This window comes from Argiope bruennichi, chromosome 5, assembly GCF_947563725.1.
Source record: "Argiope bruennichi chromosome 5, qqArgBrue1.1, whole genome shotgun sequence".
NCBI lineage: Eukaryota > Metazoa > Arthropoda > Arachnida > Araneae > Araneidae > Argiope > Argiope bruennichi.
The window spans coordinates 73,632,855-73,657,617 of record NC_079155.1 but is presented as its reverse complement, the minus strand read 5'-3'; the positions used below and the strand labels follow the sequence as shown (position 1 = coordinate 73,657,617).

Sequence of the window (24,763 nt, the reverse complement as noted above, 5' to 3'; positions counted from 1 at the left end):
ATGAGTACTTTGAGTAGTTCGGATAATGGTATCACCATGGCCACATAATGATACAACTGAAAGCTCGCTAGAATCTGTTAAGGCGAATTCGGTATTGCGTACAATAAAATCGAATAAAAGAATAGAAAATCACAAAAATCATACAGAAAAGATGGTGACGGCTTTTTGAAATCGCTTACTTAAATATTATTCATCCCTTCCTGCATTATATCTTGATTATGGATTTCTTCAATCAAAAATTCATGAAATTTTAAACTCTTCGCATATTACAACTGAAACTAATTACCATTACACATGTTTCGAATTCTGCTTTACCGATATAAGCAAAAAGCATTTTTATTATTTACTCGCCGCATTTGGCAATCAGTTGGTTCTCCGAATATATTGTTGCATTTCATTTAAATTAAGTATCTCAAACATAATATGATTTGTACGCTATTTTGTTATAAAAAGCCTTATAAATGTTTCGTTTACCGTGTACATGAACTTTCATTGTAGAATCGAGCCTCATGACAACATATTGTATCAGATATACTTTGAAGACATAAGACTCATAAGACACTCATATATACTCATAAGACAAGACAGTTGTAAATCAACTGTCTTGTCTTATGAGCTTTACAGAACAAAAGACATATATATGGAGATCCCTTATTTTTTTTACTCGCTAATCGCTTGTGGTGATCAGCTAATTCGACGAGGATAATATTTATACTTAATTCTGTTAAATCGTTTAGATGTAACTTCGTGTTCATAATTCCTTCATATTCTGGAACACTAAAGTGATGTTATTTTAATTGTCTTTCATATGTTTTCTTCATTGTGTACATGGATCTTTCAAGTGGAAACTACTCTCATGACAACAGAGCGCTATTAAAAACGTAAATGTGCGGGGCATCCATCTTTTGCGATATTGTAGCTTCACTTTTTTATTTATCTTGTAAATTAATAGATTTAAATAGAATGTTTCTTTAATAGTTTTCAACAATAGAAGACAAATAAAACGGTCACATGCATGAAGAAAGAATGAAAACAGTTTGAATTACAGGGCAACATTGAAAACTGTTGTTGGTAATTAGGTAAAGAAAAACATTTTTAAAAAAAAATACGCTAAAATTCAGGAAAGATTTGCACTACTATTAAATTGGTAATCATTTAAAAAATCATTCTTTTTTAAAATTTTGAAACAGTGTGAAATTTATTTTTGTGCTGTAATATTTTCGAATATTAGAGTGTAAATACGCAAAAATTTAGTTTAGTTATAAAGTAACATTTCAAAAAAAAAAAAAAAAAAAATCGCTCCAAAATCGCACATTTTTATCCTACAAGTTATACATGCACAAATTTCGTATATATATATCAACTGGTCTTCATACCGCATCAACATAACATTTATAGACACACAAGTACATTCATCTTTATTATTAGCAGAGATCAGTTTAAATATGTAACATAAAAAAATATCCCCCTTTCATTTTCTTACTCTCGAAAAAGAGCAGAACTATTTTTAATTGCTTAAAAATCAATTATATATATCTAAATATTGAAAAATAACCAATTCCACGAAGTAAGTTTAAATTATCATGAAAATTTCCATCTACATACTTTTTTTTCAAGAACATACCAAGAAAAGCAGTTTAACAAGAATATTTCATGCATTAATAATAGTAAATTTTATTAAACTTTTACTACAGTATTGTGAGTTATCATTAAACTGAACTGATTTAGAAAGTAGTTCGAAAAGTCATTAGAATTTCCTGAAATTTAAATTCAATTTCTCTAAACGAATCGCGGCACTATCTGATTCATCAGGAAAAGAGATAGAATAATAACCCGTTAGTTTATATTTTAGGTCTATCTACATTTTAAGAGCGTTCATACATACTTAATTTAGAGTTCTTACGTTGTTCAAATAAATAGACGTAAACAGCATTCCGATTTAAAAGATTGGAGCCGTAAACTAAATGGAAATGCTGCATGCAAATTTTGCAAATATTTAATTAAGGCATTTGGAAATGTGGTCCTGAACAAAATGTAAACAGACCAAAACTTTTAAAACTATTTTCATGAATACCATTCTAATCTTTACATGGAACTCATTAACAAATGAAAGAGATAAGAATTAAATTGGATAAAAACGAGTAAATATACTTACTAAAGGAGGACAAATAAATAACAGCGAAATTAAATTAAGAACAAATTTAATCTTATTTAGAATAATAATTATCTAAGATAGGTCAAATTAAAAAATATTTAAAACAGAAGTATCAGAATTAAATCATACCCAGATTGTTCAGTTAAACAGCTAAACAGAGTAAAATAGTTCAACTAGAAAAACAACTAATTTCTGTTGAAGCCTTCTAATTAAAAAAAATTAGTAATTTCTATTAAAGCCTATTAATTCAAAACACTATTAATATTTGTTAAAACTTACTAATTGAAAAACTTAATATTTCTGTAAAAACCACCTAATTGAAAAACTTAATATTTCTGTAAAAACCACCTAATTGAAAAACTTAATATTTCTGTAAAAACCACTTAATTGAAAAATTTATTTTCAGCTTTATCTAATATATGCTTTAATAAAAATAAATTACGCAAAAAAATTCATTAATAAAATTCTACTAATTCAGTTGAAACAAAAAACAAAAATAAAATCGACTTTATTAATGATTTAAAAGTATACTCATTTTATACAAGAAATTGAAAATACAATCAGCAATATGATGTAAAGCCAATGATGAAATTAAATATTTTTAATTATTTCTTTAAAATTTAACTAAAAACAGAGAAAAATATTCCTTATCTGAAGCCCCTGGTAAACTTTTAATTCTTCCGAATTGTTAAAATAAAACCTGTCAGCAGAAAGGATATATTTATTTTCATGTATTTAATTTGTCGGCTTAATTTCAAACTTTATGTCTAAAAATTGAGTTTGAAATGCTATATGTACTTCAAAAGCAAAAGGCTCTGTGATATCAGTGTTCTCCCCTCCATATTTACTACTGTTAGCGAATAGATTTTACTTCAATAGCAGAAGTAGAGCAGTTACTATCTAATATTACTGAACGTGCCACCTTCCAAGCACATAAAATGTATTATCTCAAAAATAGTTTTTATATAAGATATTATTATTATATTTATTAGATATTATAGGCTCTTTAATATTAAATAGTGTATTTCCCTCCACATTTAACACTTTTAGTGAATAGATTTTATTATAATAGCAGAAGCAGAGAAATTACCATCCGATATTACTGAACACACCACCTTTCAAGCACATAAAATGTATTATCTCAAAAAAAATTGTTTTTATATAAGATATTATTATTATCTTTGTTAGATATTATAGACTAAGTAATATCAAACAGTGTTCTTCCCTCATATCTACGACTGTTAGCGAACAGATTTTATTATAATAGCAGAAGCAGAGCAATTACTATCTGATATTACTGAATGCATCACTTTCCAAGAACAAAAAATGTTTTATCTCAAAAATAGAATTTATAAATGATATTGTGTGATGCTTAATTTATAAATTTTAAGAGATAAACAAGTAAAATCTGTCTAGTGAAAAGATCACTCAATATTATTATTGGAGTGAAAACTGGTAAGTTTTTGCAATATCGATTCAATGACAGGAAACAGCCTTTTGTTAGGAATTTCTTTTCACTTCACTTCCAAATTTCCTAACAATGAATGTTAGTGAAAAATTTGCCATACAGCCTCCGGATGAACATCTTATAAGAAACTTTATTAATAAACTGATTGCGTTACATTTTGTGAAAGTGAATTCTTTTATTTATTAATTATTAGCAGCCTTTGGTTCGAGGGAAATAATAAAAGCGATTACTTTCAATTAAATCTCTTATGCAAAGCTTCATGTTTATGACTCCTTCAACAAAATATTTTTGACCCAAAATTGTGATACACATAAAAATAGATGCTAAAACTTTACCCTTATTCTCTTCACTGTGTACATGAAATTTCTTCATGATAACCATAATATCACCATGTTATTAAAAATGCAATAGTCCGGTTCAATAGATAATTTCCGTGGCGTGGAAATTTCCTTTTCTTATTTCCTAATGCAAAATACAGAAATTTAAAAAGTCTTTCTTTCTTTCTTTCAACAATGGAATAAAATTATGAACTTAAATATTTAATGAAACAATGAAAAATGATTTGGATTTCAGTGCAACAATCAATTGATAGATATGCAAAAGTATATTTTCAAGTAACTGTCAAATTTAGAGGGGAAAAAATCGCACAGCAAATGTATTTCTATAATTAAAAAAGACAAAATTTTAAATCGAATTTTGTGTACTAATATTTTCGGCAATCATCGTGCAAATAAAAATTTTAATTAAACATACAAAAAAAAATCTCTTCACGATACACATTTTCACTTTTAAAATATATCTGTATTAAATTGTCTGTCCAGTAATACACAAATGCACACACACTTTTTTATGAGTTGTAGAGATAACTGTAACTTCGTAGCATTTACTTTTATACACAATTATAACTAAACAGACGCGTAATGTTAATTAATACTGTAATAACTAAGTAAACATAAGAAAACATGTAGGAAATAAAAAAAAAATGGATCAAATGTTACAAATGATAAATTTATTTGGCAATTAGCTAATAGGACTTTTTATAATTGATGTTCTAGTATCTCCGTCTCTGAGTCTTGCAATCTTAGGCATATTTCTAGTCGAAAATCCCACACTGATTAAGAACAACATTAAAAAAATCGTTTTCAAAATGAAGCTTAAATTTCCATTTAAATATATTTACATCAATAGATATCCAGAGAAAATTTATTTAAAAAGTTAAATGATTTAATTAGTAGTACGTAGAGCATAACTCTCAATCAGTTTTGCTAATGTTGTACAAGGAATAGTAGATTGCATCTAGAAATGTTAAAATTTATTTTCAGATTCCAAAAGAGACCCTTATTCATTTTTAAAAATTGTTTTGAAAAACCTATTTATTTAGTTTTTTTTTTAAACTTCGTCAAAACTCGAAAGTTTTAAATCTAGGCAAATGCAAATTTTTTCTATTTTGTGAAAACAATATTTATTCTCTCTGAAGTAATTTTTACTTCTGAAATTAAAAATTTCAAGTCCTGTTTTTGAAATGAATTACATGTCATTTCTTTGTGTACTTAGATTAATTTATTTTTCTAAAAAGACTGAATTGTTGATTGTAAAAAATTACTTATTCTGTAAAAACTCTCTTTTAATTAGCATAATGTGTAGCAAAACAGCCAGAAATATACATTTATACGTAATTTTATTACAATGTGTGAAAAAAATTTCACATTATTGGTAAATTTTTGTATAGTTATGTATATATTATGCCATATTTGAATACTTTTTGAACAAACTCATCAATGAAACGATGTACTTAAAAAAAATTTGATAGCACCTGAAAGGCACTATATAGTAATGCATCTAACAGAAAAAATTGTTACAAGATTCCTTTGTAATTATAATAATAAATTACCAAATGTATAAAAAACAAAGAAAATTAAAAACATTCTGAACAATATCTTTTATAAGAAACATAGAAGCATATATGTGTGTATGTGTGTGCGTGTGATGTAACAGCGTAAGACGCTGAAAATAAAATGCAAATTGATGTACAACGAATATTTACAACATTATTTATATATATATATAATAAACTATAAACTTTTCATGAAAACTTAAAAAAATAATATGAATGTGATTAAAAATTTAATTACAGTAGTTTTATGAGAATCCCACACTTGCATAATTTTATTTTGAAGTCCATGCTTTTAAAGATAAAAACATATATTTTTAAGTGCACTAATAAAAATGTGGTTTAAAATATTTTTATTATTAAATTGATCAAAAATATATAGCATTCAAGCAAATTGGGAAGGCTATTTTCATCACCTACTGGCAAAAATTTCTAATTTTATATTGTAGAAGCAAAGAAAATAGATTCAATTTTTATCAAATTTATTATTATTATATTTCTGAAATTTAGATTTCCAAACAGAAATGTCCAGATATTTTATTTTAAATATTATATGGAGTTCACATATTGAATTTGAATATAGAATATGATTTTAATTTTATTATGAATTTTTTAACTCTAACAACAATAAAAAATTCTAACTGTCTTTAAAAAAAATTCATTTAAAACTATTACAATACTTTGTCATTCAATTCATTACAATTCAATGTCAATGAAAAAAATATGCAGCTTACACGAAGTTAAAAGGTGAGAAATATACACATTCTGAAAATATAAATGTATCTTTTAATATTGTCAATTTTATGATTTTGGTTTATACATTTTCGTAGGAAGTCTCTTTTGTAATTTTATGCTATCCCAAAGCCAATCCACAGTGACTTTTTCTGCTTTTTTAGGAATGGACCCATTCTGAAAAAATAAGAATTTAAAAGTATGTTAAGAATAAACTTTAAATTGTGAGAAATAATTTTATATAAAAAGTAGTTATATATAAATAGTTATATATTTCATTAATAATGGAGATTTTACAGCATATATTTTCATTTTAATTATTTTCTATATATCGAGGAAAGAAATTTGCATAAATAAATATAGCATAATATAATATAATTTTATTTACTCATGGGGATACCAAAATTACAATATGGATATACATTTCAAGCAAAAATAGCAGAAAAATATAATAACTGTCTGTATATTTTACTTGCTGAATATATATATATATATATATATATATATATATATATATATATATATATATATATATATATATATATATTTTAAATACTGTAAAGTTTAAAAGTGAGATGGAAATATTGTGGTTACTTAAGCTAAGCAAAATTAATTTTAAAAAGTACAATCTTCTTATTTTTTTTTGTACATAAAACCACAATTATTGATAATTAAGATAAAGTTAAAAAACCTACTTTTAAAACATTTTTTTAAAAAAGATTTTCAGATTAAAATACGAATGTACTGCAAGATAATAAGTTTAGTTGTGTTAACATAGAGTTTGGAAGCAACGTTAACACTATTTAGTGTCTTATTTTGAATTATGATCAGATGACGAGGATGAACTAAACTGAACTGATCAGGCCAGCATACATGATGAATGTTTAAGAGAAGCGAGTTTCGAACCCGAGCTGGAAATTCCAGTGAAGTATTAATTAGGTAGATGGTTTATCACACTTGTTGACACCATATATAAATTATATAATATTTTCTTCATTAATTTTTAACACCTTACGCAATTAAATTTTTAAGACCAGAGTTATTGGTAATTTCGAAAAATAAATCATAAATTTTACAGAAAAATTTAAGTTTGCTTTCTAATCTTTATTATTATTATTATTATTATTTCAGAAAAGAAATATATCCATGCAGATTCCTAAATTTAATTTATGTTACTTAGTCGATACTTAGTGTTTAGGAAAGATATTTCAATTGGCGTCTATTCTAAATCTGTCTCGCAGACAAGTGTCTACTGCAGCTTCTGATCAAAGAATGATCCGGATTGCTTCAAATACGAAGATCAACAAATATAATGAATTTTGAATGAAAGCAGAAACGAAATGTATAGAACCGAAATAACTTCTTAAGAATCCATTTAAAAAGATCAACTAAGATAAATATTTTGGATAAACGTGGCCAAAACAATAAGTTTATTTCAATAAATAATTCTGAAAATAAAATGAGTCATTTTTTCAACAAAGATAAATTCATAGTGGATATATTTTATAAATTAAGTATTATTTGTCATCACACAGTCGTATATATTTCCACAGAAGAATTATTATATCCCAAAACAAACAAACAAAAAAAAAATCGTGGCAATGTATTCAATTCTTTTTTAAATCACAATTGCATTCTCTTTAAAATCCCAAAATAACAGGATATATAAATTAAATGAATTGATTTAAAAAAACGGATGTGTGTCTGCATTTTTTGTACAAAAAATACACCAAACAAAAACATCGCAAATCTATAAAATTCAATAAATCTTTCTAAGAATGCAATTATACAAAGAGCTCTGATGAATGCAGAATTAATATCGACTCAATGACACACGGTCTTAGAACAAATTTGTGAACTTTTTGGTAATTTGGCGACGATTTGAGTTTTAAAAAATCAAAATCCCTGAAATTGGAAGAATTTTGACGATATATCGATATAAAGTAAATATACAACATCCTTCTAGAACATTCGATGCCTCATCACAAAGGCTAGAAACAACCAAAAAACAAAGATATGCAGTCAGTATTGAATCAGACAATATAAAGTAGAAAAAGAGTTGAGATACGTGAGTAGTTGTTTAATCTCTCTGCTACAAATTCTGTCTGAGAGTGTTGTGCTGTTTCGATTGTTTATTATCGATTTCCTGCTTGGTATGTTGTTGTTTACAGCAAATGTTGTTCTTGCATATGTTTGGGATGTGGTATGCTACTGTGTATATGTGCCCATGAGTAGAAAAAAGCATCGTTATCTGTTATTATTGGCTTTTTTTTATAACTCTTCAGCGTATTACAGCCCACGAACGGATTTTGTTAATTTTCCGTAACAATATTTTCACAACGATTTCAAAATTTCAGAAGGAATATTTAAAAAGTAAAGGAAAAGAAGAGGAATTTAATGCACTATTTAAAGAAAGAGAAATTTACTTAATTATAGAAAAAATTAATTTAAAGTACGATAAAAAATAGTTTATAAATCTTAGAAAGTAAAAAAAAAATAGTTGTAGAAGGAATATTCATTCTTACAATTTAAATGATAGATCAAAATAAATTTAATAATTAACGCACAAAAAAAAGTACTTACCCTGTTTTCACTGGTATAAATCACATGACTAGCTTCCGTGGTTTCATGGTCTTTCAATATACTACCATCATAACTAATTAAATTAAGGAAAAATGCAAAAAAAATGACGAAATAGTAAAGTACCAACTAAAATAACAACAAAAACATTGGAAACATTTTTTTCATCATACTAATAGAGAAATTAGGGGCTTTCTTATTAAATTTGGTGGTCTAACTAATTGGGTAATTCAAAGCATAAGTCAATTATTAAATTTAAATTAATATATAAATTAAAGTAAGTTAACTGATTAATCAGAGAATTTCAAAAAGTTTCTTTTAAGAATTTTTACTATCATTTTTTTACAGTTAAAAACACATAACTTACAAGACACAAGTAATAAAAGTTTATCAATTTACAAAATGAAAATAATTTTATGTCCTTTTATGTTAAATATATAGATAAGAAATATAAATAAATTAAACCAATTTTTTTTAACCTAGTATCACGAGAAAAAAGAAATCCATACATTATATTTCAAAATAAAAGCAGATAAGTATTTTGCTTAACTAATCTATTTGCAGAGAATAAAGCGAAAACTTTTCATTTGGCAACACAAAAATAGCTTTTTGTAGCATAAGTCAAGTCCTTAACATAAAAGGAATGCTAGGTAAAATTAATTTTTAATATCTTTTAACGCAACGGTTTCAAAATTCAGAATTACAAACCTCTATTTATTTATCATTAAAATACATTGAGCGCAAATGATAATTGATGAAAACAATATTCTCTGAAAGAAATATCTGTTTCACTAGAAATTTAAATAATGATTTGTTCAGTTTAAGTCTTTCCCAAAGGTATCAGAATAGTTTTTAAAAATGAAACTTGCATCGGTAGAGTAAATATATACCTTATTTTAAACTATTCGACGATTTAAATAGTAATACAAATGGCTGTTATCTGTAAATATGTTTTCATAAAAATTGTTCATTATCTTTATAGTAGCATCTTTCATATACAGATTGTAGTATAAACTTTTCAGTATTTAAAGGATTAAAAGAATTGATTAGTATTTAAAGTAATCTTTATTTTGAAAGTAGAATTAAAATGAGGCATAATGAATGTTTCTATAGTAACGAATTGCATTAAAAAGAAACTGTTATAGAAGGCGTGTGAGATGTATAATTGCCATTATTCTGTAAAAGTCAATAAAATATATTTTTACAAAATTAAATGTATTGTTTTGATTGCTTTAATTTAAATTACTAAGCACAAAGCTTTTAAGTCTTATTTTTAAAATATTGCATATTCTCCAAATTCATATTCCCTAGTCACTTATAGATAACTGTGGTTGTTAAATAGAATCAACCTTTAAGTTAAATTATCAGGAATTAAAAATTTATACGTTTAATAAAATTATTTCATATATAAAATCGTCTTAAATAAGTATTCTTCCAATTAAAACGCTTACATATTTCAATGGAAATTGGGGAACAGAAACTCATTTTTATTGAAATTTCAGAAATGTTAATAGAATTATAACAGTTTCTGCATTCAGAACTGCACTCAAATGTGTATAGTTTGCTATACAAAATTAAATCGTTGTATAAAATTGAATAGCTCTATAAAATTTATAACACTTTAATGAATTTTGAAGAAAAAAAAAAAACAATATTTATTTCTGTAAATTTTTTTCTTTCTTTCTTTCTTCCTTTTCTTTTCTTCTTTTCTTTTTTTTCAAAATAGCTAAGGTTCAAAACATAATTAGGATAAAATTGCATAACTTTACTAAAATGCAAAGTCTCTGCAGTCTTTTCAGAATATCGCGTCTGGAATATCAGCTATCTGTTGTTTCAAGGAAAATTATATATTGTCCTGCTTTGGCGCAAGCAAAAATGCCAAATAACTTTGAGGAATAAAATGAAAATATCATAATGTATTCTATAGACATTTTAAAATGAAGGAAGCCTACCTCATTCAAGCAGTTTTAAAGCGGTATTTTTTATGCTGCTTTTGTTTCTTGATTAAGAATATTTTACCAAGAAAAACGTCTCGTTTCTTACAAATTAACCTATTCATAGATATATAAGAATATAAAGTCTAAAATAAGGTTTCAGTAATCAATTATCACGCGGCTAACTTAATTAGTGAATAATTAGCAAATTAAAATATCCCTTTTATTTTAGAGAAATACAAGAAAGTCCTTTTTATCAGTATAATTATGAAAATTTATTGGCTTCTCCTTCAATAAAAGTATTTAATAAAACTTTTTTTGAATCCAAATCAAAAGCTTTCAGAATTAATTAGTGGGGTAATCGTATCCCTGACTTTCTGGTAAGCCTCCACCATATTACACATTTTGTATTTTACATATATTGAACGGTGAAGAAAATTCAATATACATTTTAGATATCTTGCTTTTGAACGATTGGGTCTGAAGTTATATTATTTTTGGTGCCAAGATCAGACACTAATTTTAATTTAAAAAGTTTGTAGAGTTTTGAATTCGCTTTTATATGCATTTGAACAGCACTTAAATATATATGTCAATAACTCATTCTTTTCAGACAAAATATCCAATAATCAGAAACTTATTCCTGATGAGTAGGATTTTTTTTTTCTTTTCTTTCCCATTCTTACTCGTTTTTTCGAACAAAATCATTCACTAAAAATGATAGATTACATTAATCCGTTATCATTGACTCTCCTTTAAGCTCTCTGTGTTACCAATGTGGAACAGAAAATCGCATCCTTTGGACCTTTCCTAAATATAAAACTCCAAGAAACCAGTTACAGAAAAAAAAGGGAATTATTTCAATTTCATTCAACTCGCTCTTGATCCAAACAAGGTCTGTTAATAGCATATTCAGTGTTACATCGAATAATTTGAAGTATATTTCTTAAATTGTGAGACACCAACAACTTCATTGTCTTGTCTGCGATCGCAATCAATAATTAAATCGAATCAGAATATCCTAGAAACGGATATTCTTATACCAGAAAAAAAATCACATTCATCCCTCCTGCAATTAAATACGCTAGCAGGTCAGCAAAGCTTTAGACAACAAATATCAACATTGTATAAACGAATAAGCCGTGAGGAAGGTAAACAATCTGTTTATGAATTTTGTCTATAATTCGATAAGGATCCGGTGACTAATCTGCACAACAAATTTCATCTGTTTCCCTCACTGAAATTTTCATTTATTGACTTCACGTACACATATGAAAGGAAAGACAGACGGATTTTCCAAAGAATTCCATACAGCATTTGATACAAACATGATTCCTTTTTTTTTGCGAAAAGTCCATATGCAAAATTTTATTCTTTCAACTCATTTTTTCTTTGAGTTGATATACCGAGATAGATGTTCCAAAGAATACGTTTTTCGAATTCTGATAAATGAAAAAAAAAATATGGAAGTTCACCAAAAACTCAGCATCAAATATTTTATAAATTATAATCCAACTTCCTTTTTATAAACTTCATATGAGAACAAAATAAAAACCTGTGAATTTTCCTACAGGCAGCCAAAATAGTTGAACGTGAGTCATAAAAAATAATTTTATTATTGTTCTATGCAGCTAAACGTCCTCGATTTGTGTCAATAAAAAGTACAAACACTTATCCTGCCACTGATAATATGTCCCAATTATTATTATTATTATTGGTTTCATGATAAATATGTTTACCGTCAATAATTTTTGGAAAATATTAGTAAAGAAAAACAACATGTGTATCACCTAAAAACCATTTTGTGCTCTGCATTGAAAAGAAAGCTTTAATGCAGAGCAGTTGCTGAGCAGTTTCCTTCTAAACAGATAATACAATCAGTAACATGTAATCTTTTCTTACAAAAATATGTCTTTTAAAATTCGCTAAGAAAGAAAAGTGTCAAGAATACTTTTGAAGTGAAAAAAAAACTTTAAAAGTATTGAAAAAGTTAATTCATGCCGAAATTTTCACAACTCGAATCAAGAAGTCGAAAACTGTCTTTTACATTTAAGGGAAAAGCTAGGAGGCGGCTGAGGTGTGGCAAGGTTCGATGGAAACATCATCCCCCCGCCCTCCCCAACATTTTTTTTTTTTTTTTCAGCTCGTGAGGATTTTTTTTTCTCTCGACTTTTTTTTTAATTCCTTTTATTAATTTTTAAAACAGGGATTCCATTTGAATAGCATGGACCCTTACTATCACTTCGTCCTTAGTAATGAAAAGCTTTATTCGATTTCAATACAAATTCCTTTTAAAATATTTTATTAAAAAAAATACAAAATACGCTAATATTCTTAGAATTTAAAAAAGTCAGAGTTCACTATTGCGCAATAAAATAAGAACGAATTAAAATAAAATGATTTTTATGAAATAGAATTTTATATTGATTATTGTATAGATCTAGTCATAGTTCGCGATCACAGCAGAGATTCTCCTGACCGCAAATTTAAAAACAATAGCAGAGAAATTTTATAGTTATTAGAAATGCTTCGTTTACAGCAGAATATAGCTTTTAGAAATACAAAATACAGTCGCAACTCCAATCATTGCATAAATGTTAAACATGTTTTTAAATAAAATCTTTTTGATTCTATATTGAGTTTCACAATAAACCATATTTCCTAACGGAAAAAAAAATCAATACTACACTTTAAAAATCGTCTATTTCTGGGCAAACTCTTACATTTTTACTTTCTTAATACTTTAAAATGCAATTTTGGTTCTAAAAAATTCAAGAAATTCCTGAATTTTTTGTAATTCACATTAGGTAGTTTAATTTAGAATTACATTTAAAGTAGATAGTTTTATAGATACAGTAATGACTGCTAAATGGAAGACCCCACAGAATTGGCGACAAAATCGATGATTCCAGAAACAAAAAGAATCTTGGCGACAATCTATCGTGCAGATATCCTTCTAGAGTATGCGAAAATATTCTAGAAGGATATCTGCAAAATATGTGCAGATCCTTCTAGAAGATTTTGTACTCTGTCTTCGAGGCTTAAAAAAGCCGAGTGGCAAAGCTAAGAATCAGTCAATCTGTAGTGAATCAGCAATTGAATTCAGTTCAAATGAGTAGTCAGTTGAGAAGAGTAGACAATTTGAGAGACGTGATATAACTATTTGGGGGAAGACTCTCTGCAGTGAGCTCCTTTTAAGTGCCTTGTGTTTTTACGATTGCATATTACTGATCTGCTGATAGCATGCTGCTGTTTACTGCAAGTGCTGTTTCGTGTACGCGTTGGCTATGTTTTGTTGTCTGTGCGTTCGTGTTTTCGTGTAGAATAAAATGTCTTTAACCGTTACTGAATCTGTTGGAATAAATTCACCATACACATACACACCAGACCTTGAATTTTTAGAAAATTTTTACTAAGGATATAGAATTATTTAATATGAAAAATTAACATATGATAATTAGCAGAAGACAATACAATGTTTTAAAAATATAATCTAATAAAGACAGTTTTTAAGTTTTAAAACAATAGAAGGTAGCCTAGAATGTCAACCAAAAAAAATTGAGAATTTAACCCTCCATATAAATTTTCGTTTTTTGCTAAATACCGAAACAAGCAGCTATATCATTTCACGGGAATAAAATCATAAAATAATTAACTGTGCCAAATATAAACGCATATAAGTGAACTAATTATAATTAACTGAACAATAAAATGAATAATTTATACAAATGCGATTGAAATATAAAACATATTGTATGATTATAACACAAAAGAAAATTAATCAATTTCAAAAATAATAAAATTGGATTCCAGAACTGCTGAAACCCGCTTTTACGCGGAAATGTGTCAGGTGCCGGTACCTGTTATAAATATCTGGATAGAACAAAATGAACAACTATAGTACAGTATTCTTAGAACCCTAGAAACCCAAACATAAAGATCAGTTTACATTTCAACAATACTGTCACCAAGAATTCAGAATCGTTTGTAAGAACCTACAAAAATTTTTTGCTTTCGTTCCATAATCCTTTTTGAAAGACAGAATACCGCTCCGCCAATCGACATGTGTCAATAGAGGATATCACCACGATACCCTAACTTAACATCCATAATCCTCCACCATATTTCACTCCTCTTGAATAGCATTACTGTGGGATACATTTGATGGACTAAAGGGGTATATGGGATTTTCCAGAGGTTTACGGTCAGTTGGTCAAGTGAGTTGTTCGTCTTCAGCCATTCGATTAGGGTTAAGTCGGCGTTGTCATGGCAACAACGATCTGAATTTTTCTCCTATCTTATTATTTTTTTTTTTACTTCAAAAAAATCGGTACCCTTTATGTTGACCTTTATTTTCTGGTTTTCAATGAATTTCTGGTATTTTGATATACACTTTGGACTGAATCATAAATGTAGGAAATATAGCTGAAAAATATGCAACAGATGGCATATCTTTCGACGCTAAAAAGGCTGTCAGCGATAACAAGGAAATATGCTTCAGAACCGAAAACAAACAATTGTTAATGCTAAAAAAACATGTTAACCAGCGTTTTTGAAAATATATACTTATTGATGATAGCTCAATTTTGTAACAGTTGAATTCGAACCAAAACACCTTTGAATTTAATAATTTCCTATAAGTATTATTTTTAGACTGACCCATTGCAATAAATAAATAAATATGATCGATTAGAACGCGATTGGTATCATTTTTTACAACAACAAAGGTACAAAGTAACTGAGATTGTAAATTAGAAATTACAGATATCTCCTTCAAAATTAAGTTTAAATCGGTTAAAATTCATTTAATGTTTAAGGAAATATTAATCAAAAGTTTTTTTTTAATGATAAGTTCGATTTCATACGAAATTTTAACACTGAAACCAGTATATTTTAAAGTAGTATCAGACGAAACTAGGAAATCTAATACTCCATTGATGGATACATGATTGCTAATTTATGCGTTAACTATTATGCTGATTTCTATCGGTACATAGGATCTTCCAACTGCTTTTAATTTTATCCGTATTCAAGTTAACTTTTTAAAAGATCAGTATTAAGTCTAAGATGCCTATTTGTGTGAAAACAATTACTTTTTTTTAAAAATTTCTTGAAGAAAAATTCTTTCATTTTATCTTTAAGATTTTTTCTTTTCTTTTAAGAGTTACTACCTAATAGAAAAGCATATCATTTAACACCTATAGAGATCTATAACCCTTTTCTTAACAAACTTTTCAAGAATATTGTTCCGAATTTCTTAAGGGAAGTCAAATGTTTTCGACGACGAAAATCTGCATTAAAAAAAAAATCAATCAAATGCAATATTTGATGCAAAATTTACTACAAACAGATATAATTAGCTGCTTTTATTACAAAAAAATGTTTGCTCCTTAAATTATTTGTTTTATTTAATAAGCAAGTAGAAGATATATTGTGATGAGATAATCATCAAGCTCATAACGACAAATCTGTACAGTCAGAAAAATCCCCCTCCTTTTTATATTTCCATTATTGAAATTCCTGTTATATATATTTTTTTAAAGTTAATTTATTGCAGTACGCTTTTTCAAAATTAAATCATGCATTTCCGCAATTCTATTTAATGCGATTGAATTGGAAAAATTGAATAATTGTAATAGTGCATTAGAATTATCTCTTCTAACCTTTATATACCGACAGTGTTTAAAAGTGTCTTTTAAATCTGCTGATATCTTTGTAATATGCTTACTTTTTCTGATAGATAGACATTCAAAAGAATATGAAAAGCGTAACTACAACAGAAAGTAGCAGATATCATTTAAAGTTAGAATTTAAAAATCTTATTATTAATTTATTAATTAAGTCATTTTAATTAATTTAAAGACTTTTCCTCTTTTCTGAGGTTATTCGGAACCAAAACTTATCTAATGATGCAAACATAAAATTTAAAAATTGATGCCAAAAAATTCAATAAAAACAGGGTTAATCACATTATAAAGCGATATATTAAAGATATTTTAACTCGGTTATTTAAGTATTTTCATTTCCCATAGGGGCACTCACGGTTCGGATGAGATATCAAATAAGGCCGCTCTGAAAATGATTTAATATATAATTTTTAACTATTGAATAATATGAATAACACACAATTTGAATATAATTTTCAATTCACATATATGTTGACCACATGAAAAGCGCAATGCTATTTTAATTCTGTAACATACAGCATTATCTAGTAAACGGTAGCAATATACTTATTTATAGCACAGTATAAATTGTAGATGGCGCTATAATAGACTAGAAGACATGCGCAGTTACTTTTGATACATTTTTATTTTTTTTTTTAAATTTAAGCAGCATTATCAACACTCCTATATTATTATAAGGGGGAAAAACACTCAAACAATATTTATAATTCATACTAAGCTCACAAAACTCATTACTAATTTTAAATAAATTCGTTTCATTGTATATTTTAAGTAAAAGAAAACTTAAAACAATAACCTATGTCTTAGTAATCCTGATATGTATGTTGATGAATCCAATTCCAAAAACAGAGAGTGAAGGCTGAAATTCGAAGTTTAAAGAAGTGTTCGGAAAAGTAAAAGAGGAACACTTCTCAAATTACGAAGCAACCTAAAACGACGAAGTTTGAAATGCTGGTCATTTTAGAACTTCCCGTAATTGGATTTCTTGGTGGAACTATCGGTTTATAGGTCATTTAGAAAGAAAATTTGAGCTTAAGAAGTTTGGGAGTTGAAATTTTATGCAGAAAGACCATACTTTAAAAATTCCCATTAAACAATTTTTTATAAAATAAACTGAACGTACATCAGAAATATTTTTACTTTGAAAGTTTTGAGTGTTTATGAAATAAATTTTAAAAATTAATATAATGGATATAGTTATTTCAATGAAAATCTTAGAGAGTTTTTAACATGAGAAATATTATTTTCAGATTTTTTTCTATAATGAAAACTTTAAAGAAATAGCTAATGAATATACCATATTTTTACATTACTGGTGACATTGAATTATTTTTTTTAATATTTGAGTGAAATTTCAAGAAATTTTCTTTAAATATTTGGGCGAAATTTAATCGAGGTCAAACGAATTTAAGGATTGTTTTTTCTTCTTTTTTTCCATATATGAAACATCTGATTAAGAAAAAAACTGCATAAAAGTCGAAATCATTGCTCAAAATCAAATTTCGTAGAAAAAATTTCTAAATACGAGGCAAATTAAATAGAAATGTGATAAACAGATGCAAATTTACTTTTAGTCAAATTCTATATTATATAAATTATATAACTAACACTATTAAAGTCTAAAAACCATAATAGGAAGGGGAAAAAAATGACGATGGAAATAAGTTTAAAACTTTGCTTTCAGTTTAAATTTTTATATTCTTAAACATTTTTGAAGTAGTTAAGTATTTAGTGAAAAATTTACGATGGGTGAATTTTTTACAGATGATTTTCCACCTGGGGCATATAAGCTATAATAAAAATAACAAGGTACAAACCACATTATTTCAGTTATTACATTCGTTCACGTACAAAAAGGCATCGTAAATAATTTATAAATGCTTTTTTTTCAATAGTTTAATATATAATTTTAAGAAAAATCAAATAGACTTCAAAAATATGTGAAATAAGAAAAACAGCAAAGATAAATAAATATCATAAATCTAGAAATAAATATGAAGCATTTAAAACTAAAATTCATCAAAAGGATAAACGTTTAAATACGAACTGTTGATAAAAATTATCAATAAAACCGAAAAGTATCAAGTCATATTTTATAAACGAGAATAACGAAGAAGTGCATTAATGAATGCAAAAGCGTAAACAAGTTAGAAAAACGCAATGTTTAATAAATAATAAGTTTTTTCTTTATCTTTATAATAATATGTTTCTTGTCAACAATAATATTTATCTTCACATATACACAAATAAGCTAACAATAACATACACCTGAAATTGATTCCTCCTCAACCCATGATCTATCTTTTTATGGTGAGAAAATGACGTATATTTTGATTAAATTAATTGCATTTCTTTAAAATTACTTAACAAATGTCATCTCTTTCCTACTGAGAATCGCAAGATCTAACACAGCATCGAAAAGTTCATCACGTTTCAAAACTTTAATTTAGGAGAGAAAATATGTAGTCATTAAAAAAAAACAAAAAAACTTAGAATCGAAACAGCACTTCAAACTTTTTCACACTGCAAAAGTTTGAAGATCTTCAAATCAGTGATAAGCATTTCATGCATGGCATTTTACTATGTCAAATAAGTTTTTTTTTTTTTTAAATGGAGTTTTTGTCTATGTCAGAGTTGGAAGATTAGTAATCCGCTTATCATCATTAACGTAATGAAAATAAAGAAAAGAAATTGACACTTTGGCAATATACTGTATTTTACATTCTTTATTTTAAATGCTGTAATACTCTTTTACAACGAATCATTATATTTGGGGAATGGAAAAAAAATATCATAATCAGTCTTTATTAAAAACTCGTCTTTTTCCTCATTTTTTTTTATAAATTTACATTTCTATCTTTGAAATTATTCTGACAAAGATAAATTATTTTGCAGAGAGGACAATAAGTTTTTTTTTCTACACTATCATTACAATCTTCAATTCATAAAGGCAGGTCACAATGATATCAAACCCATTTCATTCAAGACTGTTAAAATACAAAATTTAATCTCTGGTAATAAATAAAAGGCCACCGATTAAAAATATTTAGAGGCGCATTTAAAACAACTTTTCCACAATACTCATATCTAAACGCACCAGTCATCACTGTTTAGACATAAAACTGAACCACAATTGGAATCCCGAACAATACATTCAAGAGTCGAAATCCTCCATGTCCACAAGTAGGCAGCGACACAATGACGAAATGGCATCGAGTTGACAAAAAGAGGGAGAAGATAAGGAACATTTTTCTAGAAGATATAACATTCCAGTGCCCGATCGAAATATATAAATATACAACCGCACATAGTAACCACGACAGAGTAGTTCACAGCGAAAATTATACCACGGCCTAAAGCAAAATATATCTTAAAAACGGCGAGAAATCGACATTTCTATTTGAAGAAGGATTATCATCAAAAAATGGGTGTCCAAATTGATTTCCGATAGGAAGAAATAGAATGTTATCTTGAAAAGTGAGAGTATCACTGAAGGTATGATTTCTTGAGAACTGCGTTTCTTTCAGCGTCGTTTTATTTCTTCGAGGGATGTCGGAGTATTGGAAGCAAGCAAACCTCAAAATGTGGAGGACAGGCAGAATGTAAGATGAGAGAAATTTATTAAAGCAGACTGAGTAATTATTATGCGCAGAATAGAATATTTTAAAAACAAATGAAATTAAATAATATTAAATGTTGTCAGTGTATCAAATGGCATATAAAAATTGCCGTGCACAATTGCATATTTTGTATTCGTTAATAAGTGTTGATATATTAGTTAAAAATATCTATCTATATATAAAACACAAACGTAAACGGCACAGAAATCACCCTTATTATTTATTGTCGAGTGAAAACACTAAAATCTAAACAAAATATCGTACGAATTTTAGATTGCTTCATTGGATATATTCACAGATGCATTAAATAGAGCAGTTAGCTTAGTTAATTGATGAAGCTGCAAATATTATTAAATGTTGTGGGAAGAATTCGCCGTGTCAACAAAATAGTCAATTTAATTCGAGGAAATAAACCAAGAAATAAGTTCAAACATAAAGTTTAATCGAGCGCAAAAATAGGCTTAACCGTCACCAGATGTGTAATCGTTGACTTGCCTATAGAAAATGACGTTAATATCTTCCAAAGCATTTATCTCAAAAACATTGTCTTTGTATCATTTAAGACTTAAAAAATTTCGGAAATAAAAATGATTTCATTAAATAGGTACAGTTAATACATCTTAATTTAAACAATATTGTCTAGTTCAAGTTGATACGCATTTTTAAATGTTATGTTGGAATTCAAACTCATGCATTGTAACATTCAATCGCGTGCTTTTAACAATCATTAACTCCGTAATAGAATTTTCACTTTCACTTTTATTTCATGATATATACACATTTTAATTTTAATTAATTTAAATGAATTCATGTTTTTCAGATCATATCAAATAACAAGATAATTTTTGAAATTGAATATATTCTATTACAGATTTAAAAAGTTAGTAATATAGACGAACAAGTTGGTCGCAAAAGGCAGTATTCATAAAAAAAAAGTTTAGCAATGCAGTCTATAAATATTAATCAAATGCTAAATAAACTAATGTCCATAAATTAAGAGTCAAACATAAAATGCTAATAATTTATAAAAAGGTAAATTGTGTGTAATTAGACGAAGCTAACTTAATTGCAGGTACAGGTAATACGTTTTAACGACTTGTTAATGAATACCGAAATATATTTAAACTTAAAAAAACCATCTAAGTCAGATAAGAGGGCCATATGTGAAACAATGTGGAAAAGCTAGAATATATATATGTTATGGATACAATTTATGTTTATACTTTTAATATAACGAATAATATAAATAAAAGAACATATGTACACGATTTTCCCGTGAAAATATAATGATTTTCCTGGATTTTTATTTTTATTTAAAAACATTAATTTTATTCCTAATAATTTGTTTTTTTTATTTTAAATTAATGATACCTTTTAATTCGTATGCCATTTTAAATGCTACAAAATATTATTAAAAAAATGTGGTCTCTAAAATGTTCCGACATAAATGAGATAGCATTAAAAAAAATGCACGAAGTGTTTAACATCACCAGTCATATTAAAAAATTATTATAAAGTAATAATTATAAAAATAAATTAATGTCAGCACATGTAATAAAGATAATTATTACAATTATAATTATTATCACCATCTTCACTTTTCTGTCATCTGACGAAATATTAATGAAAAATAGAAACAGTCCGTCATTTTTTTGAAAAATACTAATTTGCATTAAAAATGCAAAACTATGATATGTAAAGCCTTATAAAAGAGAAAAAAAGATGTTTCCGTATCACTTTTGAGCAAAGTATTTAAACTCTAAAAGGAACCCACTTTTGTAATTAAATTTCATATCAGAAGCAAACTAACCGAAAAACATGTTTTGAAATTCATCTAATTTCGAATTATCATCGTTTCAAAGACCATAATTAGGAATTAAAATAGAAACTCGATTTTAATTTTGAGCATTTGTAAATATTTTCTAGGCGCAAAACAAAACATATTCAACCTCTACGAAAATATTTTTCAAAAAGAAAAAACTAATTGGAAATCAATTTTGGATTTTTTTTTTTTTTTTTTTTTTTGGCTAAATGAGTTTTCTACCCATTATACACAGGTGTATTCATAACAAATTAAATTGTAAACAATCTTAATGTATGAAGGAAATCATTAAAAATATCTTAATTGGAGATCCCATATCATTCTGAGTTCAAGTAATGACACTGTTGAATATTTCTTTTTCTTTTCATTTGAAGTAATTAGTAATTTCACTAATGGAATTACTTAAGTATTGACTTTTAACACTTGGAAATCGAAATAAGACATAAATTCTCCTTGTTCTTTCATTTTCTAGCGTTGATTGTAAGTATTGTTTAAAATGTTTGTTTTAAAAAAACGAATGAAAGGCGTAAAATTAAACTAATTTCTAATCTGATGTAATCTAATGATGATTAGGTGTATGCCAAATGTTATCTTGGCTCACACCTAACCATCATTAGATTACATCAGATAAAAATACATCATTAAAGAACTCATAATTAAAATTAAAAAAACAACAGAATTTAAATAACTATCAAAGGATAGCAGTTTAAGAAACTTTCATAAGTATATGTTTTGAGCGCAATGAAAGTTGAAGACAGCTGAAAAAAATGAAAAGATAAATAAATAAATAAAAATAAAGGCTCATAATTAAAATTTAAAAAAAAACAGAAATTAAATAACTATTAAAGGAGTAGCCATTTTAAAAACTTTCATAAGTACATTTTCTGAGCGCACAGGAAGTTGAAGGTAGCCGAAGAAAATAAAAATATAAATAAATAAACAAAAATAAAGAGACAGAAATAGTTTTAAAAAAAGTTGAGAAGGTGTGATTACATAGTAACAATATATAGCAACAACATTCATACATAATTAGTGAACAGTAAAATTTACTAAAGATAGGAAATAAAAAAAAAAATCATAAAAATAAAAGAATTTTAAAGAAACGAGAAAAAATACAAATAAATAAATAAAAGATAAGAATAAATAATTATATGCATTAGCTCAAACTTATGTGGAGTCCAATCTTAAAAACAAAATACTAAAAATTTAGTTTTGCGTTCCCCTCCCATATACTCATAACACATTGTTAATCTTTTAAGAAAATACTTGATTTTCGCTTTGCATAATTTGAAAAAAATCAAACAAAGATATTGTCAATATTAAAGTTTAGTACAGTTAAAAAAAACTTTAATTCTAGGGAAGTATGCAATAATAGTATACAGCAAATTATAACAAATAAAAAGTTTTTTTTCTCCTTTATAGTAAAATAAGATATCGCTTCGACGAATACAAGATCCAAAATATGGAAAAATATTCCAGATAGAGGAAAGAAACGAAAATATATTATTATTCCACCAGGAAAATCCTATTTTCATTGTGATATAGAAAATTCAAGATAACTTGAGATTCTAAAATCAATTTATTATTTGAAAAAATTTCGGAAAAAAATTGTCGAAGTTTAAAAATGTTTCTCAAATGATGAAGAAATGGACAATAAAAAAGCTAATTTTAAATTTTTATTGTAATAATCGCAATACGTTTATATGTGAACATGACTATATTAATAAATAAAAATATTATTGTACAGATACTAACATGATAATGTTATAGTATATATAAATTGCATTAAACAACATAGTTAAATATAAAACGTGCGAAATATTTAACAGGACAGATGTTTGAACCTAGAGTTATCAACTTTAACACCTATTTACTTTTGTGTTGTAGGTGCGCACTAACAAAGAATATTTCAAAATTTTAATCGTGATTTTTGATTAAAAATTTATAGAATTTCAGTGTTCTTCCTCCAAAATAACTTCAGACATATTATCGCATTATTATTTTTATGAGATAATTCAAACAACTGCTTTATCATCGACTTTTACATCATTTTAATTAAAATTAACTTTTTAGAAATATCAAGATTATTTTCAGTACAAGATTTTATTTAGTTTTAATATGCTCTTCAAAATATATTTTACAGCAATAGTTTCATTGTCTTAGCAGCCGTGTATGTGCACTCTCACGCACACGCACACGCACACGCACATATTACGTGCTATAATCAAAAGTAAATGTATCAAATCCTCTAAAATTACTATTATCATGAAGATTTGATACAGCGGCTTGTATTTCTTTTAATTTGTTAATGTAAAAATTGAGTATTGCGCGACATTTACTTAAGCTAATTTAAAAGTGAGAGTTAAATTAAACTAGATATATTTTTGAACGAATTTTGTAATTTCGAATTGTAGATTAAGATAATACTTGAGTTGGCATTCAACTTTCCAAGCTTTTGCACATCACCAACATAAGGTCGTTAGGCCCTAAGATGACAGGTTTTAACATACTCTCTATCTCTTATTCAAAATTCTGTAAACAAAGCACTTGAATTGCGCATATACAGCATATCAAATCATGCATACAATATATTAAACACAAGCAAATACAAAATATCAATATCTGTTTCTATAAATTAGGTGGCAAGCACACGATTAGATATCATATTAAATTACATATTTTTGAAAAAGGATATGAAAATTCTGACAAAGTGATGTTACAAATTTTTATTAAATGAAAGCAAATTGTGAAGAAAAGGTAAAAAGCACTGTAGAATGAACAAACACAAATAATATTTATAAATATTGCGAGATTACTTTTAGGACAAACATATAGTAAAGAATTACAGTATAGAAATATACTTTTCTTGTAATA

At 26.6% G+C, this 24,763-nt stretch overlaps 1 protein-coding gene across 3 annotated transcripts in view; it reads right to left on the bottom strand.

The window, feature by feature from the left end:
- Positions 1-6,229: 6,229 nt before the first annotated feature.
- LOC129968517 (DNA ligase 3-like) overlaps positions 6,230-24,763 on the bottom strand; it is a 103,067-nt gene continuing 84,533 nt past the window's right edge. For 2 of the 3 annotated variants that reach the window (XM_056082488.1, XM_056082490.1), the window contains 2 exons: positions 8,830-8,902; positions 6,230-6,423 (listed from right to left, as the gene is read on the bottom strand). In XM_056082488.1, the coding sequence (XP_055938463.1) occupies positions 6,316-6,423; positions 8,830-8,902 (181 nt within the window). In that variant the 3' untranslated portion in view covers positions 6,230-6,315. Of the gene's footprint in view, positions 6,424-8,828; positions 8,903-24,763 lie in introns of those variants that run through there. The other variant, XR_008784419.1, reaches the window with a different exon arrangement.